The 15,710-nt window shown below is 38.5% G+C and overlaps 3 protein-coding genes across 12 annotated transcripts in view; all 3 read left to right on the forward strand.

The window, feature by feature from the left end:
- Nucleotides 1–6,067, forward strand: part of LOC111249290 (uncharacterized) — a 13,573-nt gene extending 7,506 nt beyond the window's left edge. For 4 of the 10 annotated variants that reach the window (XM_022802943.2, XM_022802954.2, XM_086978058.1 and 1 more), the window contains 4 exons: nucleotides 47–1,118; nucleotides 1,712–1,863; nucleotides 3,162–3,462; nucleotides 3,853–6,067. In XM_022802943.2, the coding sequence (XP_022658678.1) occupies nucleotides 47–1,118; nucleotides 1,712–1,863; nucleotides 3,162–3,462; nucleotides 3,853–4,015 (1,688 nt within the window). In that variant the 3' untranslated portion in view covers nucleotides 4,016–6,067. Of the gene's footprint in view, nucleotides 1–46; nucleotides 1,119–1,711; nucleotides 1,864–2,511; nucleotides 2,782–3,161; nucleotides 3,463–3,852 lie in introns of those variants that run through there. The other 6 variants (XM_086978063.1, XM_086978060.1, XM_022802965.2 and 3 more) reach the window with 6 other exon arrangements.
- A 2,490-nt stretch (nucleotides 6,068–8,557) lies between these two features.
- The window catches only part of Pym (partner of Y14 and mago), a 16,661-nt gene continuing 9,508 nt past the window's right edge, over nucleotides 8,558–15,710 (forward strand). Inside the window, exons 1-2 of the mRNA XM_022817071.2 lie at nucleotides 8,558–8,712; nucleotides 15,580–15,673. Of these exons, the coding sequence (XP_022672806.1) occupies nucleotides 8,658–8,712; nucleotides 15,580–15,673 (149 nt within the window). The 5' untranslated portion in view covers nucleotides 8,558–8,657. The remainder of the gene's footprint in view (nucleotides 8,713–15,579; nucleotides 15,674–15,710) is intronic.
- Pbgs (Porphobilinogen synthase) overlaps nucleotides 9,309–15,710 on the forward strand; it is a 53,617-nt gene continuing 47,215 nt past the window's right edge. Inside the window, exon 1 of the mRNA XM_086978066.1 lies at nucleotides 9,309–9,448. The gene's annotated coding sequence lies outside the window, so the exon portion shown is untranslated. The remainder of the gene's footprint in view (nucleotides 9,449–15,710) is intronic.

The raw sequence follows: 15,710 nt of genomic DNA on the forward strand, positions 1-15,710 counted from the left end.
TATGTAGCTTACGTATCTTTTTCTCAATTGTTTTTTTGTTTTCCAGGAAAATCTGTAATTTTACTGACTAACGATCATAACCTAGTGTCAAAAAGCTGTGCCAACCAACTGAGAGCGATGACTTCCTTGGACCTGATGGTGCTGCTCCCAGAAGCTATTTGTGCATTAGAAAAGTTTATTATGAGAGATATACAGGCATTGTGTCCCCAGCGCGATATAATTGTTAGGTTTACTATAGAACTATTGGTTTTCACTCTTAAACTACACCTTGCTTCCGTAGACCCGGACTTACATTATTTTGCCACTGCAGACAGGCTTGCATATGAGATCCTGGACCAGGCGACTAAAAAGCAGCTTGCAAGTAAAACGATGCTACGGAAGGTTAAGGAAATTATGAGAAAATGTCGAGAAAAGGCCGAGAAAGTCTCGATAGATGAGGTCCGACGTCTCATTAAATATGCGTGTGCAATATCGGAACAAGTAAAGACGAAAAACATATTGGCAGTTAAGGTTCTTAATATTTATAAAGGAATATATGCTGGCATCAAAACATCAACAAGGCAAACGTACGCTCTAAACTTTGATCATCTCAAAAACAAGCAAGTTGGCGTCTCTGAGCTTGGACTATACAAAGAGCAAAACAATACTACTAAGATTAAGGCAGGGAAGCTGCAACAACAGCGACATCAATCGACCAGGGATACGAAAAAAAAGCCAAAGCAATTAGAGGAAGACACAAGGCATAGGAGAGAAACGTATCATAGGATGCTTGAAGATACCGAAATTAGTGATGAAGACATATTACCATTTGACACTGATTCAACAGCGACGGTTAACTTAATTCCACAGTTAGAAAATAATTCCGTTTCCAGACGACTAACTCGTTCCAAAGAAACTATCGCTACTGAGACCCTAGTTCGAACTTCGATGAAATATGCTTCTAAACATGAAATACCGACTAATTGCCAAGTTCTAGATAGCGAGGCCGATAGCGACAAACTGTGGTCGTCTGTGAAACAAGCAACAAAACGAAGCTTTGAGAGGCCGGCGTTCAATAAGGCAGAGCACAATCCAAGTGCACAATTATCAAGTGCCAATTTCCACCTACTTTTCGAAAGGTATAACATCAGGGTCTCTCTAAGAGCAATGTTTACATAACTACTTTCGACTGCAGTGAATATTTAATGCACAAGTTAGCTTAATCGTTCAATAAAATAGAGTTAAAGCCTTGCAATGCTAGAACCCAGCATGATCTCTGCTATACGTAATAACTGTTGTATTATTATCCCCTTTCATATTGTGACTATTTAATAACGTTACGATGATTGGATTCAAACTGCACTTTTTTGGGCAAAGTTGTAAATTGATTACAAAGCAATTTAGATAAGATTTTTTTGCACAAAGATCATTGTTATAGGTGATTTTGGAACGGATTTTTTAAATACTAGAGCATGCTTTAGTTGCGATGCGTGTACTCTTTGTCATTAAAACGTACGAAATTTTTTAAAATAAAATTCGGAAGGGCATTTCGTTACATAAAGGAAATATGAGAGACACAAAATGAATGCAATAATATATATATATATATATATATATATATATATATATATATATATATGATAACTCGTTAACGCTGTAAATTTTTACGGATTCTATTCATTGGCTTAAGTACCTAGTCGGAGTTATTAATTTACTGTGTGTTTATTGACAGGCATGAAGATTCCAGCAGGATGGACACGGAAGAAAGCGTTGCAGTTAAACGTCAGCGTCAAATAGAAAGCAGGAGTTCGACTATTATTTCGGATAAAGAGCCCGTTTATGAAATGCTCAATTCCGCTTGGCAACATCTCAATAATATAACAGGTACACAAACCTGGCCTCTATCAGTTTTCTAGACGCATCGAACCTGTACGAAATAAATAGTCCGCAAATAAACCAGTGGACCCCGCGCGCCAGGAATGCAACACTTTTAGTACAGTAAATCTCGAACCTTTGAGTGTAGTGGTGCCAAAGTCAATTAGGGGGCTTTTAAGATATTCCGATCCTTTAAAAGCAAAGCAAGGCAGACGCGGACATTTTAAAGGCTTATTTTTAGTTGAACTTTTCAAACAACTTTCTGTAACATAGTTATGTTCCGAAGTATTTTTTTATGCATTGCTTAACGTACTTTCAAAGCCAGGTTTATTTATTTAGAAAAACATCGATAAATAAAAGACTATGTAACCTTTGGATCCTGGATTAGTGTTAAAATATTCGCCACTGATTTTGCAACCTTTCTTAAACCGAACTTATTTTCCTTGACAATCTCTAAAAACATTTCTATGGAACATAGTATCTCTATGATGCATCGCAAAAGCTCTCCTCTACTTCGAAGGACACCAAGGTAAATAATGTTAAAAAGTAAGACTACACATGAGCTGCAATCTTTGTCGTAGATTTTCACATTAGCGTATTCAACACCTCGAAATATATTTGACTAATAATAATATTAAATAAATATAATGACTGAAGTTTGGTGTCGTTAAAAGTGCAGATAAGGTATAGAGGTGAAGCTTCGATTGCCTGAAAATTCCCTTTGACAAATTTTCCTACGCAAAAAGTGGATTCAGCAGTTTAAAAAGTGACGCTGACAAGGGGACTTCCAACGATGAAAGCTTGCATGTGGCTGTTTCTTCAAAATTAAGGTCTCGTAACTGTTGAGGATAAAGGAAACAGTGACTGTCGAAACTGGTTTTGATAAGTTTGTCGAAAGGCTACAATCAATTGGAGCACGCTGAAAAGGTGCAGTTTTTATTCTCTCTGCCCATGGCAATTCTTGGCATTTTCTTAATATAAACTGAACTTAACAACATAAGAAAGTTTGGCTAGGCATGCACACTGGTGCCAACTTACTTCACAAATCTTTAAAATCATTCGTTCTTACCGATACAGTGCAGTATGGATGATATTTAATAAATCGTTATTTAAATTGAAGTATGTACCATTTCAAAAAACAGGTCGATTAGGAAAGAAGACGAAAAATTTCCATGAGAAGATTTACGGCTTCAGAGTGAACGCCGTTATACTTGGCTTGCAAAATAAATTGTTGAATAATGAAAGGATTTATTATCAAAGCCACCTTTTAAGACCGTATAATGTTATTTCGAAATGACTGATTTCAGGAAGCTGGGCCTCATATTGTAAAATTGAGTACCCCTTTGCGCACGAACAGAAATCGCCTGATCCTACTTACGATCATCCTCACCTCAATCGCTGGTCACAGGTGGTTGCGCAAGTAAGTGATTTTTACGAGCGTCTCCTAAAAATAAACTGCACAGTCTCGAAAAGTATCCAAATGGAAGTTGCAGGAAGATTCAAGGAAAACATTAGCAAAATTTGGGGACCGCTTGAACATCTGCCGTGCTCCGTGAGAATTTCCAGCCCAGCTGAAATACTCAGCTTTTTTGAGGATGATCATAACAGGTACATTGGACATGCCGTGGAGATCTGGTTTACACTTTGAACAAACATAGATCCCATATTTTTTTTTTTAATTTTTAAAAAGTTCAGTTAAACCTAGTGAGCGTCTTGTATTGTTAGGCCCTGCAGTCATTTAGTTTACATTTTTGTTTTTCGTGTAAGCACTTCGGTTGTTCATACGTTTTTCAACAACGTATTTCGAGCCTTTAAGGTGAGATCTTCCAATTAAACTCGAATGCAAACCATTGAAAGCCGTAATTAAAAAGTAAACTGGGCTACTTTAAACGACATCGACCTAACCACGCACAAGAACGTAATTCATTCTATTAGACTGTAAAGCTAAGATCCGTATAGTTATTTATGTAGGAATAACTAATAAACGGGAATTTTCAGGGAATTAATGAGTAATGGCTTGGAGCAACTGAAAACTTTCCGCAGGATCATTCAACAGTGTGACAAGAAATTGGTAAATGAATTGTTTCAGAGAACGAAAAAACGAGTATGCAGATCAAGCGCTAAGGTTACGGCAAAGTCTTCAAAATCGACTGATAAATAATATTATATTAGTATGTTTTTGAAATTCGAGCAATAGTTTGAATGAGAGAGAGAGAGAGAGAAAGAGAGCTGTGAAGTCAAACGACATCGCTTTCAAGCTATGATAGTGCCGCAAAGACACGTAATAGATACCATTAACTTGAGAAGCAATATTGTAGCCTGTCTCTCTGTTGAACTATTGAACTGTAAATACTAAGCAATCGGTGCTGTAGCACCAGTCCTTCACTATTTTCCAACGCAAGTACAGGTGACGCTTGATTCGAAACTTGTGATAAGGATCCTTGTATAAAAATGTTTTAATTTAAATGCTGCTTAAAGTAAAACATTCCTATGCAAAGCCATATAAGAAATAATCATTTCTTCATCGTAAAATTCAGGCAACGATCGATTTTTATATTTTAGAGATAATGGTTATATAATGTTATGTGCAATAAAGAATACCAGTCACGCAAATAGCTTCCTATTTATATCCAGTTTTGAATATCTCTAGTTTTTCCATAATATATTATTATCTGTTTTGGACAAGCAGTCAATGCCTGTGAGAAGTGGCTTTAGATTTTCGCCTATTCACGAAAAGTTACCAATTATCTTAGTCGACATAGTCTTGTAATCTTACCCATCTAACTGAAACCAATCATAATGAGTAACTGGCTGTCAGCGGCACGAGGCTGCACTCTTCAACGTCATACTTTTGGCGGAGTTTATAATAGTTGAGATAATATTGATGGTAATGCTTGTTTGTTTACGCCAATTGTAATTGGTTTATTGTTTAACTGTAAGGAAATTGTTTGCAGCTGGTTTACAACGTCGAAAGTGTCGACGTCGTCTTCATTTAATTCAATATTCTACGCGGTCGACATGAATATTTCAAACTGTTGTTAGCCTGTTTACGCCGTACGTATATACATAAAACTGAAAGGACCGCTCCAGATAGTAAAATAGGCAACTTTCCGCACGATTTTTTTCATTTGGTGGCGATGTCTGAACAACGGCCGCGTTATCGTCGGACCACCTCGGAGAGCCATTGTAGTAGACAGGATTTTTATACATCAAGACAATAAATCATTTTCAAACTAAACTAAAACATGTTTTGCGCATTTCTGAGCAGATCGCAAAGGATTTCACAAAAAAGTCTGCCTAAGAGATAAATACATAAACATTTAAGAATATAAAGCTTGAAATTTGTCTGCACGTGCTTTGGAGAGCGTCGCTTTCATCGCACTGTGCGTTTACACGAACGATGCAGTTTTTCACGAAAGCGTATAAGATGGCCAGATCTAAATAACAGGATAGAAGCGCCAGCAAACTGCCTTTTCTGCATACAGTATATTACAAAACGTACAAAGCAGGTTCGCTGACATTAGTCCCACATAAGCGTTTAGCAAGCAATTTAGTTGGATGGCCAGATTCACCAAAGGTGGTATACGCTAGACAGCACCTACTGTTTATTATGGGTGGCTAGAAATGTTTCCGGTCACCGAGATTACTTCTGCTAAGACCATTGAAGATCTCGGAAATGATTTACTGCGAGTGCCAATCCCGGTAGAATTGTTTCATATAACTAAACTCAGTTCGTTAATTCTTCGCGTAGACATTTCTTGTTCTATGTCGAGCTAGAATATTATTTGGGCCTAAAAATTGACGCAGGATACTCTTTAGAGTTTTTATGGAAAGGGCTCACGCGAATTAGGCTTGAGCAGGTTACGGCCGTATTCATGAAAACTCTGTACTACGGTCGTTTACTGTTGTAGCTTGGTAGCAGTCATTTTCAATTTTGACCAGAGAAAATCAATAACAAAGGCAATATGTGAAAAATCAACTTGCATCAGCCAGAACACAATCAACTCAATAGTACGAGGACCTCAGTAAAGCTACCTCTTCGTGTATGGAATTGAAACACTAAAGGCAAACTAGAAGGTTTAAGTGACACCCGCAGAGAAGTTATAAAATTGTCTTAGAGAAGAACATAATAAAACACATTTAATGGAGTATATTAAATGTATCCCTATCATCATAGTTGTTGAAATAAATCACTCATTCATGTGAGACCGAACTCAAATGTGTTTTTAGTGGCAGGTGAGTTGAATAAACCCAATCTCTTTAACAAAAATGTTGGTCTTCGCTAAGACACGGTTGAGAGCACCACAACAAATTAAAACAAGCACTACAAAAGTGACGTCTTTAGTCCTAGAAAGACGTTACTAGGGAAGTTGTAAGGTGGGCAAGCTACGTTTTGGGGCCGCGTAACCTTCACATGCGTGTCCCTGCTGTGTTGGTACTTATTATAAACTTAAACATATTTTTTTTACCATAGTATTATTATTCCACTATGAAGTTGGGCCGAGATTCATCTAGAAGGTTGTACGATTGCTCGTCAGTTAAGAGAAGGACGATATTTGGTTGTCAGCTAGAAACCCATCTTGGTCTTTAGGTGCATTTTTATGCCAATTTGGTCTGTGAACTATCACCTGCGAGCGTATCTTTTAAATTTGTGCCGATAATATGAAGATCTAAGAGGGGGCGGAAGATGATGAAAATGTTTTAAACTTCAAAATGCCTTACATTATCATCGACCAGCCTATTTGACGACTTGATGTGTCTTTTTATACACCATGGCACCTCGTAGTGGCGCGCAGTGTGATTTGAACGAAAAGCACAGATACGTAGCAGATATCCGATCGTCGATGTATAAACGTGTTCTTCCGGGAAAGGCCGCTGCGCCGAAAAAGCTGCAGCGAATTGCACGAGTAACGCAGTGTGTCGTACTTATGCAGCGTCCAGTAATTTCATCGTCCGCTGATGGACTGCTGTCGTAAGAACAGCTCAAACCTGTCAAAAATCGTGTTATGACTACTTAACGTACAGGGGAATCCGGCACCGAATCCAGGAGTATATACAGCACTGCGGCCGCGTGCGAAATATGACGACGAGGGTGAACCGCTATAGAGGCAGACGAATTCACGGATCCTGCTTCTTGATTATACAAAGCAGGAGTTATAGGACAAAAATAATTTTCAAAAAACCCGCTAACAAAGGTTAGCCGCAGATAATCTGAATTGAGTGGGCGGCTACCAGTCACGATTACCAAATTACGATTATTACTTCCGAGACGCAACGCAGCATCACTTCTCAATGTAACAATTGCAGCAATGACCATTGTTGAGACGTAGCTTGAAGTATAATAAGTGTAGCCAAGGTAGAAACATAGCTAATTATTCCAGTATTTGTTCACACACAATGGCTTGACATATGTGAGTAGCCAGTATAGCTCGTAAAATCGAAGCTCTCAAAAGAAAAATACATTTTTCATCATTATGGAAATAGAATTCCTCTCGTCAACAGCCTGTTCTCCTAGGTATTGATGTGTCTTTGGACAAGGACACCGATGTTGTCATCGATGGCAACCTCTGTTCACGTTGAGATCAGGATAGGATTGCCGTCCTCAGGTCGAGCACGTCGATTCTATCGATCATCAGGCGGTATGCAAACCATTGATCTATTTTCAGAACGCAGTCTTCTAAACGTCGATTACTGATGAATCTGTTCTACCCGCCCAAATTGTCTCAGCTTGTAACACGTTGTAGATAAAAACACTTCATTTAATTGAATTTTTATTTTCACAAATAAGGTGAAGACTCCTCCTTCAATTACTTGTGAACAGGAGAATTTAACTCCGAATGATTGTACAAAATAACCTCTATTAGAAACAGTTTGGCTACTCCAAAGATTATTTCTGATAATAAAGATATATATATATATATTTTTTTTTTTATCTAAAATATTAGCATCGTACGGCTGCCGCCGCTAGGCCTGTGTTCTTACGAAGTGCTCCATTTTATATTTGACCCTACGAACGTTCTTTGATATTTTATATCGTAAACCCGACCCCATCTTAACCTATATTCAAATTCTTACACATTTTACACACAATGATAGGATAATGCCACCTATAAAACGTGAGTTTGCGTCACCAGAGCAATCCACCAGAACCAAGTGATCACTGCATGTGGCTACGGTGATCCAATTATTTTTTCATAATTGTTTCGACAGTTTGTTCGTCATGTTACTACTCTTTACTTAATTAACTAATTACTACACTTTTTTGATGGTAACGTCGTTTGACATCGCTAATGTGACCAGTTGTTTATGTTTCGTTTTGATCTAAAATGGGCCTGAGACCCTTTTGCTGACAGCCACATTGCCTCACCTTGCCTGCCATTTACCTTCCATTTAGCTACTTCACTCTATATGCCTATAAATATTAAGTCAAAAAAGACCAGCTCTACTTTTGCTATTACTATCGCTACTACTGGCGCGCTTCCTAGTAATAACGGTAGGGTCCTTTCTCTTTGTCACCCACCAGTTAGTTTGTATATACCGTCGTATATGTGCAAGTGTGTATTGCCTCTGGGCGCGTGTAGGGATCTCGCAGCTCCCCTCAAAGAGAGCTAAAACCTCGCCGTCTAGTTCCCCTTTCGCTCTCTTTTCTGTTGGGATACATAGGACACATAGACACACGATGCACTCATACACTTCACCCAGGCACACGCTCACGTACACTCTGGAGCGAGGCCGAAGCTGCTATCGCTCTATGCTCCGGGTGGCGGAGCGGTGGTGAGCGGAGCTGCTCTCCGAGAAATGCGATGACGACCGCTAGCCGAATTCTGTGCAGCCAAATCTACGCCACCGACGAAAATGGTAAGTTACACGGTAGTTATACTATCTATAAGTCTTCCATCTACAACTGAGATGGTTCGGCGCCGTTTGATTCAAATCGAACCTGCCCGCGGTCTACAGCGCCGAGCAACGACTAAAACAGGAAAATCCAACAACAGCAGCTGGTGAGAAGCAAGCAAGCAAGCAAGAGTCAACTAACGGCAGCGTACTCATAACAACGATTGATTTCACTGACCGATATAACACTCGGCCAAAAACAGAGGCACCGGAAAGACGCAGTAATAAAACGAGATCAAATGCAGCTAAATAAGATCTACAATATACTCAAGAGTGACAATAGTAGACATGAGCCTTGATGGTGGCTGGCTGATGGGTTACACTGCGGTCGTGAAAGGTGGCAATGTCTTGTACCAGAAATCAGTTACTTGGATTAGAATGAAAAACATTCAGCACACGCACAACCAACAGGATCCACAATAAACGGGAGATCTCAACACCGTTGTTTTGTTGCAAGTGTTATGTGCGTATGTAGTTTGCCGTGCTATGTTAGCGATTATACTTTCAATAGTAATTTCTGCGCTTCCTGTTCGCGTGTGAGTTTTCGTTTGGGTTGTTAGTTGACGTTTGTTGCCGTGGGAATCGCTGTGCGTTGCTTAACGTTAATACAACAGCTGCGACGAAGCTTGTGAATTACGAGTGTGCCGATCGTGAGCGTAAGTAAGCTCCATCAAGCGATACGGTGACATGTCCGATCCTGGTAAGAGTCTCGATTAAAAACGCTATGCTAATGTGTGAAATCGACTGAAGCGGAGACCACTGAAGCAATTATATATCTGTATCGTGCCTTAAGTACAAACACGAGTTTATCTAAATTTAGTTATTTTTATATGTTGAAAATGTGGATGTCTGACATGAAGCACTTTTTTATTAGCCACCTGATTTTGTGCGACACTAGTGAGCAGTTTATCCACAGTTGAGGGTAAATTCTCAAGTGCTACAGTGGTTGCGATTACGTTTTATCACTAGTAACACTTGTAGAATATACTGATGTTTACTCTATTCTACGTAGATTTATCATCATAAGGTACCGTATCAACTACTAACATACGGGAAACAAATTGAGTCTGACTTTGTAAAAACAGTTTGTAACCGTATTAGTTACTGTCTGAGGTATAACTCATCTTCGCTTCACTAGAGAATGATTAATAGTACATGAACCGCTCAATGATACACGCTATGAAGTCTAGTTTAGTGATATGAATATCGGGTGAAACAAGACAGCGCGATAAAATAGTTGTCTCTTGCCTAAAATATTCTTTGTTTTTATTTCGTATCGGAGGTATATAGAGCTATTATTTTTGTGCTAGTAGGTCGAAAATAACCGTGACGTTGACATGTGTAGCAGGGGAAGATGGCAAATAATTGAGCTGAATAATGTAGAGGTGAATAAAAAGCTATTTGTACAAATTAAAGGTCCAAATTTATTAAATACACTTAATTCAGTTTAGTAAGTAGCCATGGACTTCTTTTGTACGCTTCGTCTTTTCTTGAGTAAATTTTAACCAAAAGGATCCGGCACCCCAGAAACCTTCGAAACGTAGATTTCATTACATTTCTTTGAACTGGAGCAACTTCTCCTTAGTACACTAAGTTATTATTTTATTTAAGTTCCAAGCAAATCTTAGCGCGCTCAAGATTTTCTCTCTATTGATCACATAATATTAGGCTTTTACAAATTAATTCGAAATTAAATTATGTTTGAACCACGTGTCGCTAGCAACCGAAATGTGACTTTTAAATACTCCAGTTTTTTAGAAACCGGGTGAAAATTGATCGACTTCATTTCAAAAGAAATGAATTCAGAAACAAAAGCATCTCTTAGTTTTGAGGATGAATCAGTCAGTCAGGTCAAGTTCTTGTACGTTGAAGGCCACGGAATTGCGAGATTCACAGAAAATTAGCAAAAACCTTGGACACGGGAGCTTTAATCGAACGCAGAATACGTGAGTGGCTCACAGGTTTCAAGAACGCCGATTAAGATTTTATTATTAAAGATAAAAATTGAAGGCCAGCGAAGAAGGGGGCAGATCTTAAAATCCGAAAAGCAAAAGTACATTACCTCAGTGGAATAGGCTTTCTAGCTGGGGTAATGCGCTAATTTCTGGGATAGGAGATATAAGGGCTCTGACTGCCAAAATTGACATTTTATGTATAATGTATTACAAAATCATAACCTTAAGGCTACAAGTGCGGGAGCTGAGTAACAATTGACTATAGGCCCATGAATTGACTACACGTCAGTTGGAAGTGCATGTAATGTTCAATTGACGGAATTTTAGTTAACAAGAAACCCACCTAGAGCATACGGTCGTCACTTACGAGGCGCGGTTCAGTCTCCACAGCCAGTGAAAGGGAAACCAGAAAAGAACTTGGCGTTGTCTTAAAGCGAAATTGACTTCAGTGGCAGTGTCAAAAAGGCACGGACATAAAATAGGAATAGTATTTGCAATGGACATCAAGGGTATCTGTTACTATAAGATACGCACTGAAAATGGAACAGTGAATACAGCCCGCCATCTCAAGTTGTTCCAGAGACTCATGGACCCTTAGTACGACAATCGAAAGCACAGAGCCTGGTTACTTGATATCAGTATCAGACCTCATTGTCGTGTTTCAATTATTTCTTGGGTTGAGCGAAGAGGTGTCTAATTTTAGCTTCAATTTACTTATTCTCCCGATATAGACCTGTGTGCCTTCTTTCTTTTCATGTTCTAAAAACGACAAGTAATGGGTAAGCATATCTTACCGTTGATTCGCTTCGAAAAGCAAATGATGAAGAAATTGCACACGGGAACGCGAATAGTACGCATGTGGCCACTCAGAAGCTGCTAAGGTGCTGGGATAAGCGTGTCAAAAAAAAAAAAAGAGAATTTCCAACGCACTGAAAAATCATTATTCAGGATCAACTAGATTGAAAGTTATTCAATTTCAAGTTCTGCCAAATTCGTTATATTGAATATTAATCAAGTACTTATCAACGTATTAAATTCTTCAATTTCGATATCTTCCGTCTTTTATTTACATATATTATGCGCTTGATCTTGATGAGGTTTAGCGTTTCTAGTTCATTTATCGCACATACAAACCCATCTTAAAAATATATAGATAGATAAGAAGACCATATTTGCCTTGTTTTTGATATTATCGCGAATGTAGGCCTTAGTGACATTTAAGCGAACTGATTTATGTAAACTGCATTGTTTCGCCACAAGTTAATCGTGCTTGAAGATCGTACTGAGTCAGTAAGATCGAACCTGTTATTCTGCACCTATTCCCAATCTTAAAGGTGACAGGGAAAGATTGAATCAACGAATTTGGGCTCGATCTTTACGCAGTTGTTTTTCTATAGCTCTTAATCAAGTCGAAACATTCTGCGCGCTCTTTCGATCGCGTCTCTGTTTATTTTATATGTAACTCATAATAAATTTCTTTTGGCTTTTCGGAGCCTTCCGTATCCGGACCCCAAAAAGCGTTGGCACACACTGAAATGGTGAGCCTATTGCCTTCTCATCAACCTTACTTCTTACTCTAGCATATATTCTAGAAACTTTTAGCAAAAAATGATTAAAAAAAATGAGACATGCAATGGTTCTAACTTCATTTTGTGGTAATGACGAACCCTAGTTGAATTCTAATGCAGATCTTAGGATTTCTAAGTTACTCCATTTGGACATATTTTGTTTAAAACCACTTTCATATGAGTAGCTCCTAATGTCCCGAAATATAGGTATCCATTTCTAAACCTGGATCGCTTGGCATTGACGAATCCTAGACGGTAAACTATGCAGTACTGTGGGATTGTATTTCGGTAAGGAAGGGGCGAAAAATTATGCTTTCCTCAAAATTTTAGGACAACAGAACCTTCGACGTACGAATGACCTGTGTCTAAAAAAGGTACTTTTCTGATTGCCCAAGTGAGGTTCAGTGTCAAATGTCAGAAACTCAGCTTTAGTGCCATAGGAAACTAGAATACTTTCTCTCCAATTGCTCCTTATTATGGTTCCACAAGGGGTCACTTTGTTATCCGCATTCGTAATCGGGTTCAATGTTGAAATGATCTTAATGTTAAGTCTGTCCAGCGTAAAGACATTGGATCAAGGTCAAATATCTATGACGACATACTATTTTTCGTCATAACTGTAAGTTTGTGTGCACGCCTTGATCTCCTCGATAATTATCTTAACTCCAAACATAGCACGTATATTAGTGGCACGTGTAGATATAACAATTTATTCCCTCAGGGTGTGCCAAAATAATCTACTGGGTAATAAAATTGCACTGCAAATGTTTGGTACAGGGATTTTCCTCGTGTTTATCGATTTTGAGAAAAAAAGCGTGAATCTTCAGTTTTGAGCTTAGTTTATACTTCAGATATTGGGAAGTTGAAATTACTAACGATGATGACGTGTACAGAAGCTAGACATGGGCACGCCAACAGACAGAAAAAGCACAGAAGAACACTGAGTGTGTACACATTCTACACAGAGGGTTTCGAGAGCCGAATTTTATTATCAAAAGAATTTATTTAAATATGTAAGGATCGACTGAGAAAGAGATTAAATGGAATATTTTTCATCCTTGCTGAATTGCAACAAAAAACACTGTGGTAGCATTAGGCCATCGGTTGAAGAGTGGCTTTCTGTCCTGCCCGCCAAAGCAGGTTTATATAAGCACTGACTGGTAACAGTATCTCGTTGTTGTCATTTTGAACGCCACAATTCAACCTTGCCATTTAGGCTTCGTCGGCGCTGTTTTGTCAATGGCATCAGTTAGTAGTCAGAGAAGTCGACTCAGTAGTCTTGGATCACTAACATGGAGGAGTTCAGTTGAAGGGGGCAGTGCATCACAAGCCACTTGTTGGTATTTGTCTTCTTCCTTCCCTCCTACAGACTGTGGATTGACACAGACCAGCTTGTAGAACGACGTTCGTTTTATTTCTAATGATTCTGCGCATGTCGATATGGCATTTTCAATTGGCTCAGTAAAGCCCTCTTCCTTTAAAACTACCCAAAATCGAGACGGTTCCTCTTCGGCGTCCGTTTCCATATCGACGACTGCACAGACGGCAAGGCCCTATTTCATTCCCGTGGTAGTATACGCTAAACTTTTGGAAAAGTTATAAGTAATTAGGTCGAGCGCGCTCCCAGTGCTTGCAACCCATTATAGGCTCGCAACAGGATAACAGAAAGCGCCAAAGCAGCAGGGACAGCACTAGAACTGTTGCGTTCATTGGCGAATCAAGTTGGCAAGTTTGCTTAAACGAAGAGAGATCGTAACTGCCGGTAAATGCTACCAAAAACATCTCATGATATGTGAATAAATTCATATATAGATGCTAATAGTATTGCTATGATAATCCTTATTAGCAATGACATGGCGGAAAATATAAACTGGAACTCAATTTTACGTATTTGGGCCATTCTCGTAAGTAATGGTGTATACTATTTGGCCTAAAGACCCAGAAAAGCCAGATCGTTGTTCCGACACTGATCTATTATTTACCTACCATAAAGCCCTTATATATTTTCAGCGCTAAGAGTCATGATGATTTAGAGAAAGCGCTCAAACGTATGTGTGTTCAGAGCAAAAAGAAACACCTTATTGATCAGTTGCGTTGTTAACGTAGTGAGGCATGACTCAAACACAGATGACGCTGCGTGACCGAGGCTTGACAGCCAACTCATCCAATTCATCCATAATTCGCGCGTTACTTTTATTACTTACTTAGTTACTTTTAATCATTTAGTTGTTCGAAAACACGTGTTAGGTGTTTCTTGTCGTTTTTAATTTATTTCGTGAGCTTGCGGCTACTACTAGCTTGATTATTTTTCGCGGTGACCATTCAACTGCAAAAAGCGCATTAGGAGTTGGAGGAAATATGTGAAGATGAAACTTCTTGTCATCAGACTGTTAGCGGTCCGATGACAGGTTATGATTAAGGGTCATTTATGAGGTCGACAGTGTAAACATTTAGCGTATTCTCAGTGTTACCCTAGCTATAACTAAGTGGTCCAACTGTAAACTATAAAAAAAACATTTCGACTTCTTACTATTTTGTTGACTAAAAAAATTTTGTTACTATTTTTTAGAACCTTCGTTCATAAAAGAAGATAAATCGTTCATAAAACTTTCAAATAAAAATATTTAACCATTTCTGTTTTGTGACTCTATATAAGCCTACAACGATGAAGGAAAGAAGGAAACGAGGATATCAGTTCTAAGAGATGTTAGCCCCGTTAAAACCAAAAAATTAGAAAAGATTTTTGAAGAAGCCAGGAACTCTTAGCATTAACACCTAAAGATAGGTAAAAGCGATTTTATTTGACCCCAATAAGTAACAGGTATATATATTTTAGATCTTTTTGAGTCATCAACACCACGCATGTAAAAGAACACAGTTTAGCCGTCACAGTTTGAACACTCGAGGCGTATGTCAATGGCAAAATTTTCTGTAACATATTAACGGTACAGAATAAAAAATAACTGCGGAACATATTTTCCTTAAGAAATAAGAAAAAGTAAATTATATGTCACATTATGTCTTCATTATTTGCAATATATTCATTGTTTTCGTATCGGTCAATTAGTCGTATTCGCAAAGCTTCAACTCACATCCCGATATATGGACATAACATTTACTGATAAAAGGGCATTTGGTTCTTTTACAGGTTGTTGTACGAATGGAAGTTGATTGGTGTTGTTCATTGTAATCACTGTGTTTAGTTACACATTTGTATTTAATAAAAGATGTCCAAGATAAGTTACCTCAGAGTAAACTATTGTTCTGATGTGTTCAATATAGTACGATGGTTCGTCGTTTTTGTTTAGGATCATATATTCCTGCCAGCCAAAGGCCAGATGGAACATGGAGAAAAGCTCGCCGAGTCAAAGAAGGCTACATTCCCCAAGATGAGGTGCCTAAGTAAGTAGAAACATACATTTAATAAGTATTAATAGCT

Source organism: Varroa destructor, unplaced genomic scaffold (genome assembly GCF_002443255.2).
Source record: "Varroa destructor unplaced genomic scaffold, Vdes_3.0 BEIS01000001.1, whole genome shotgun sequence".
NCBI lineage: Eukaryota > Metazoa > Arthropoda > Arachnida > Mesostigmata > Varroidae > Varroa > Varroa destructor.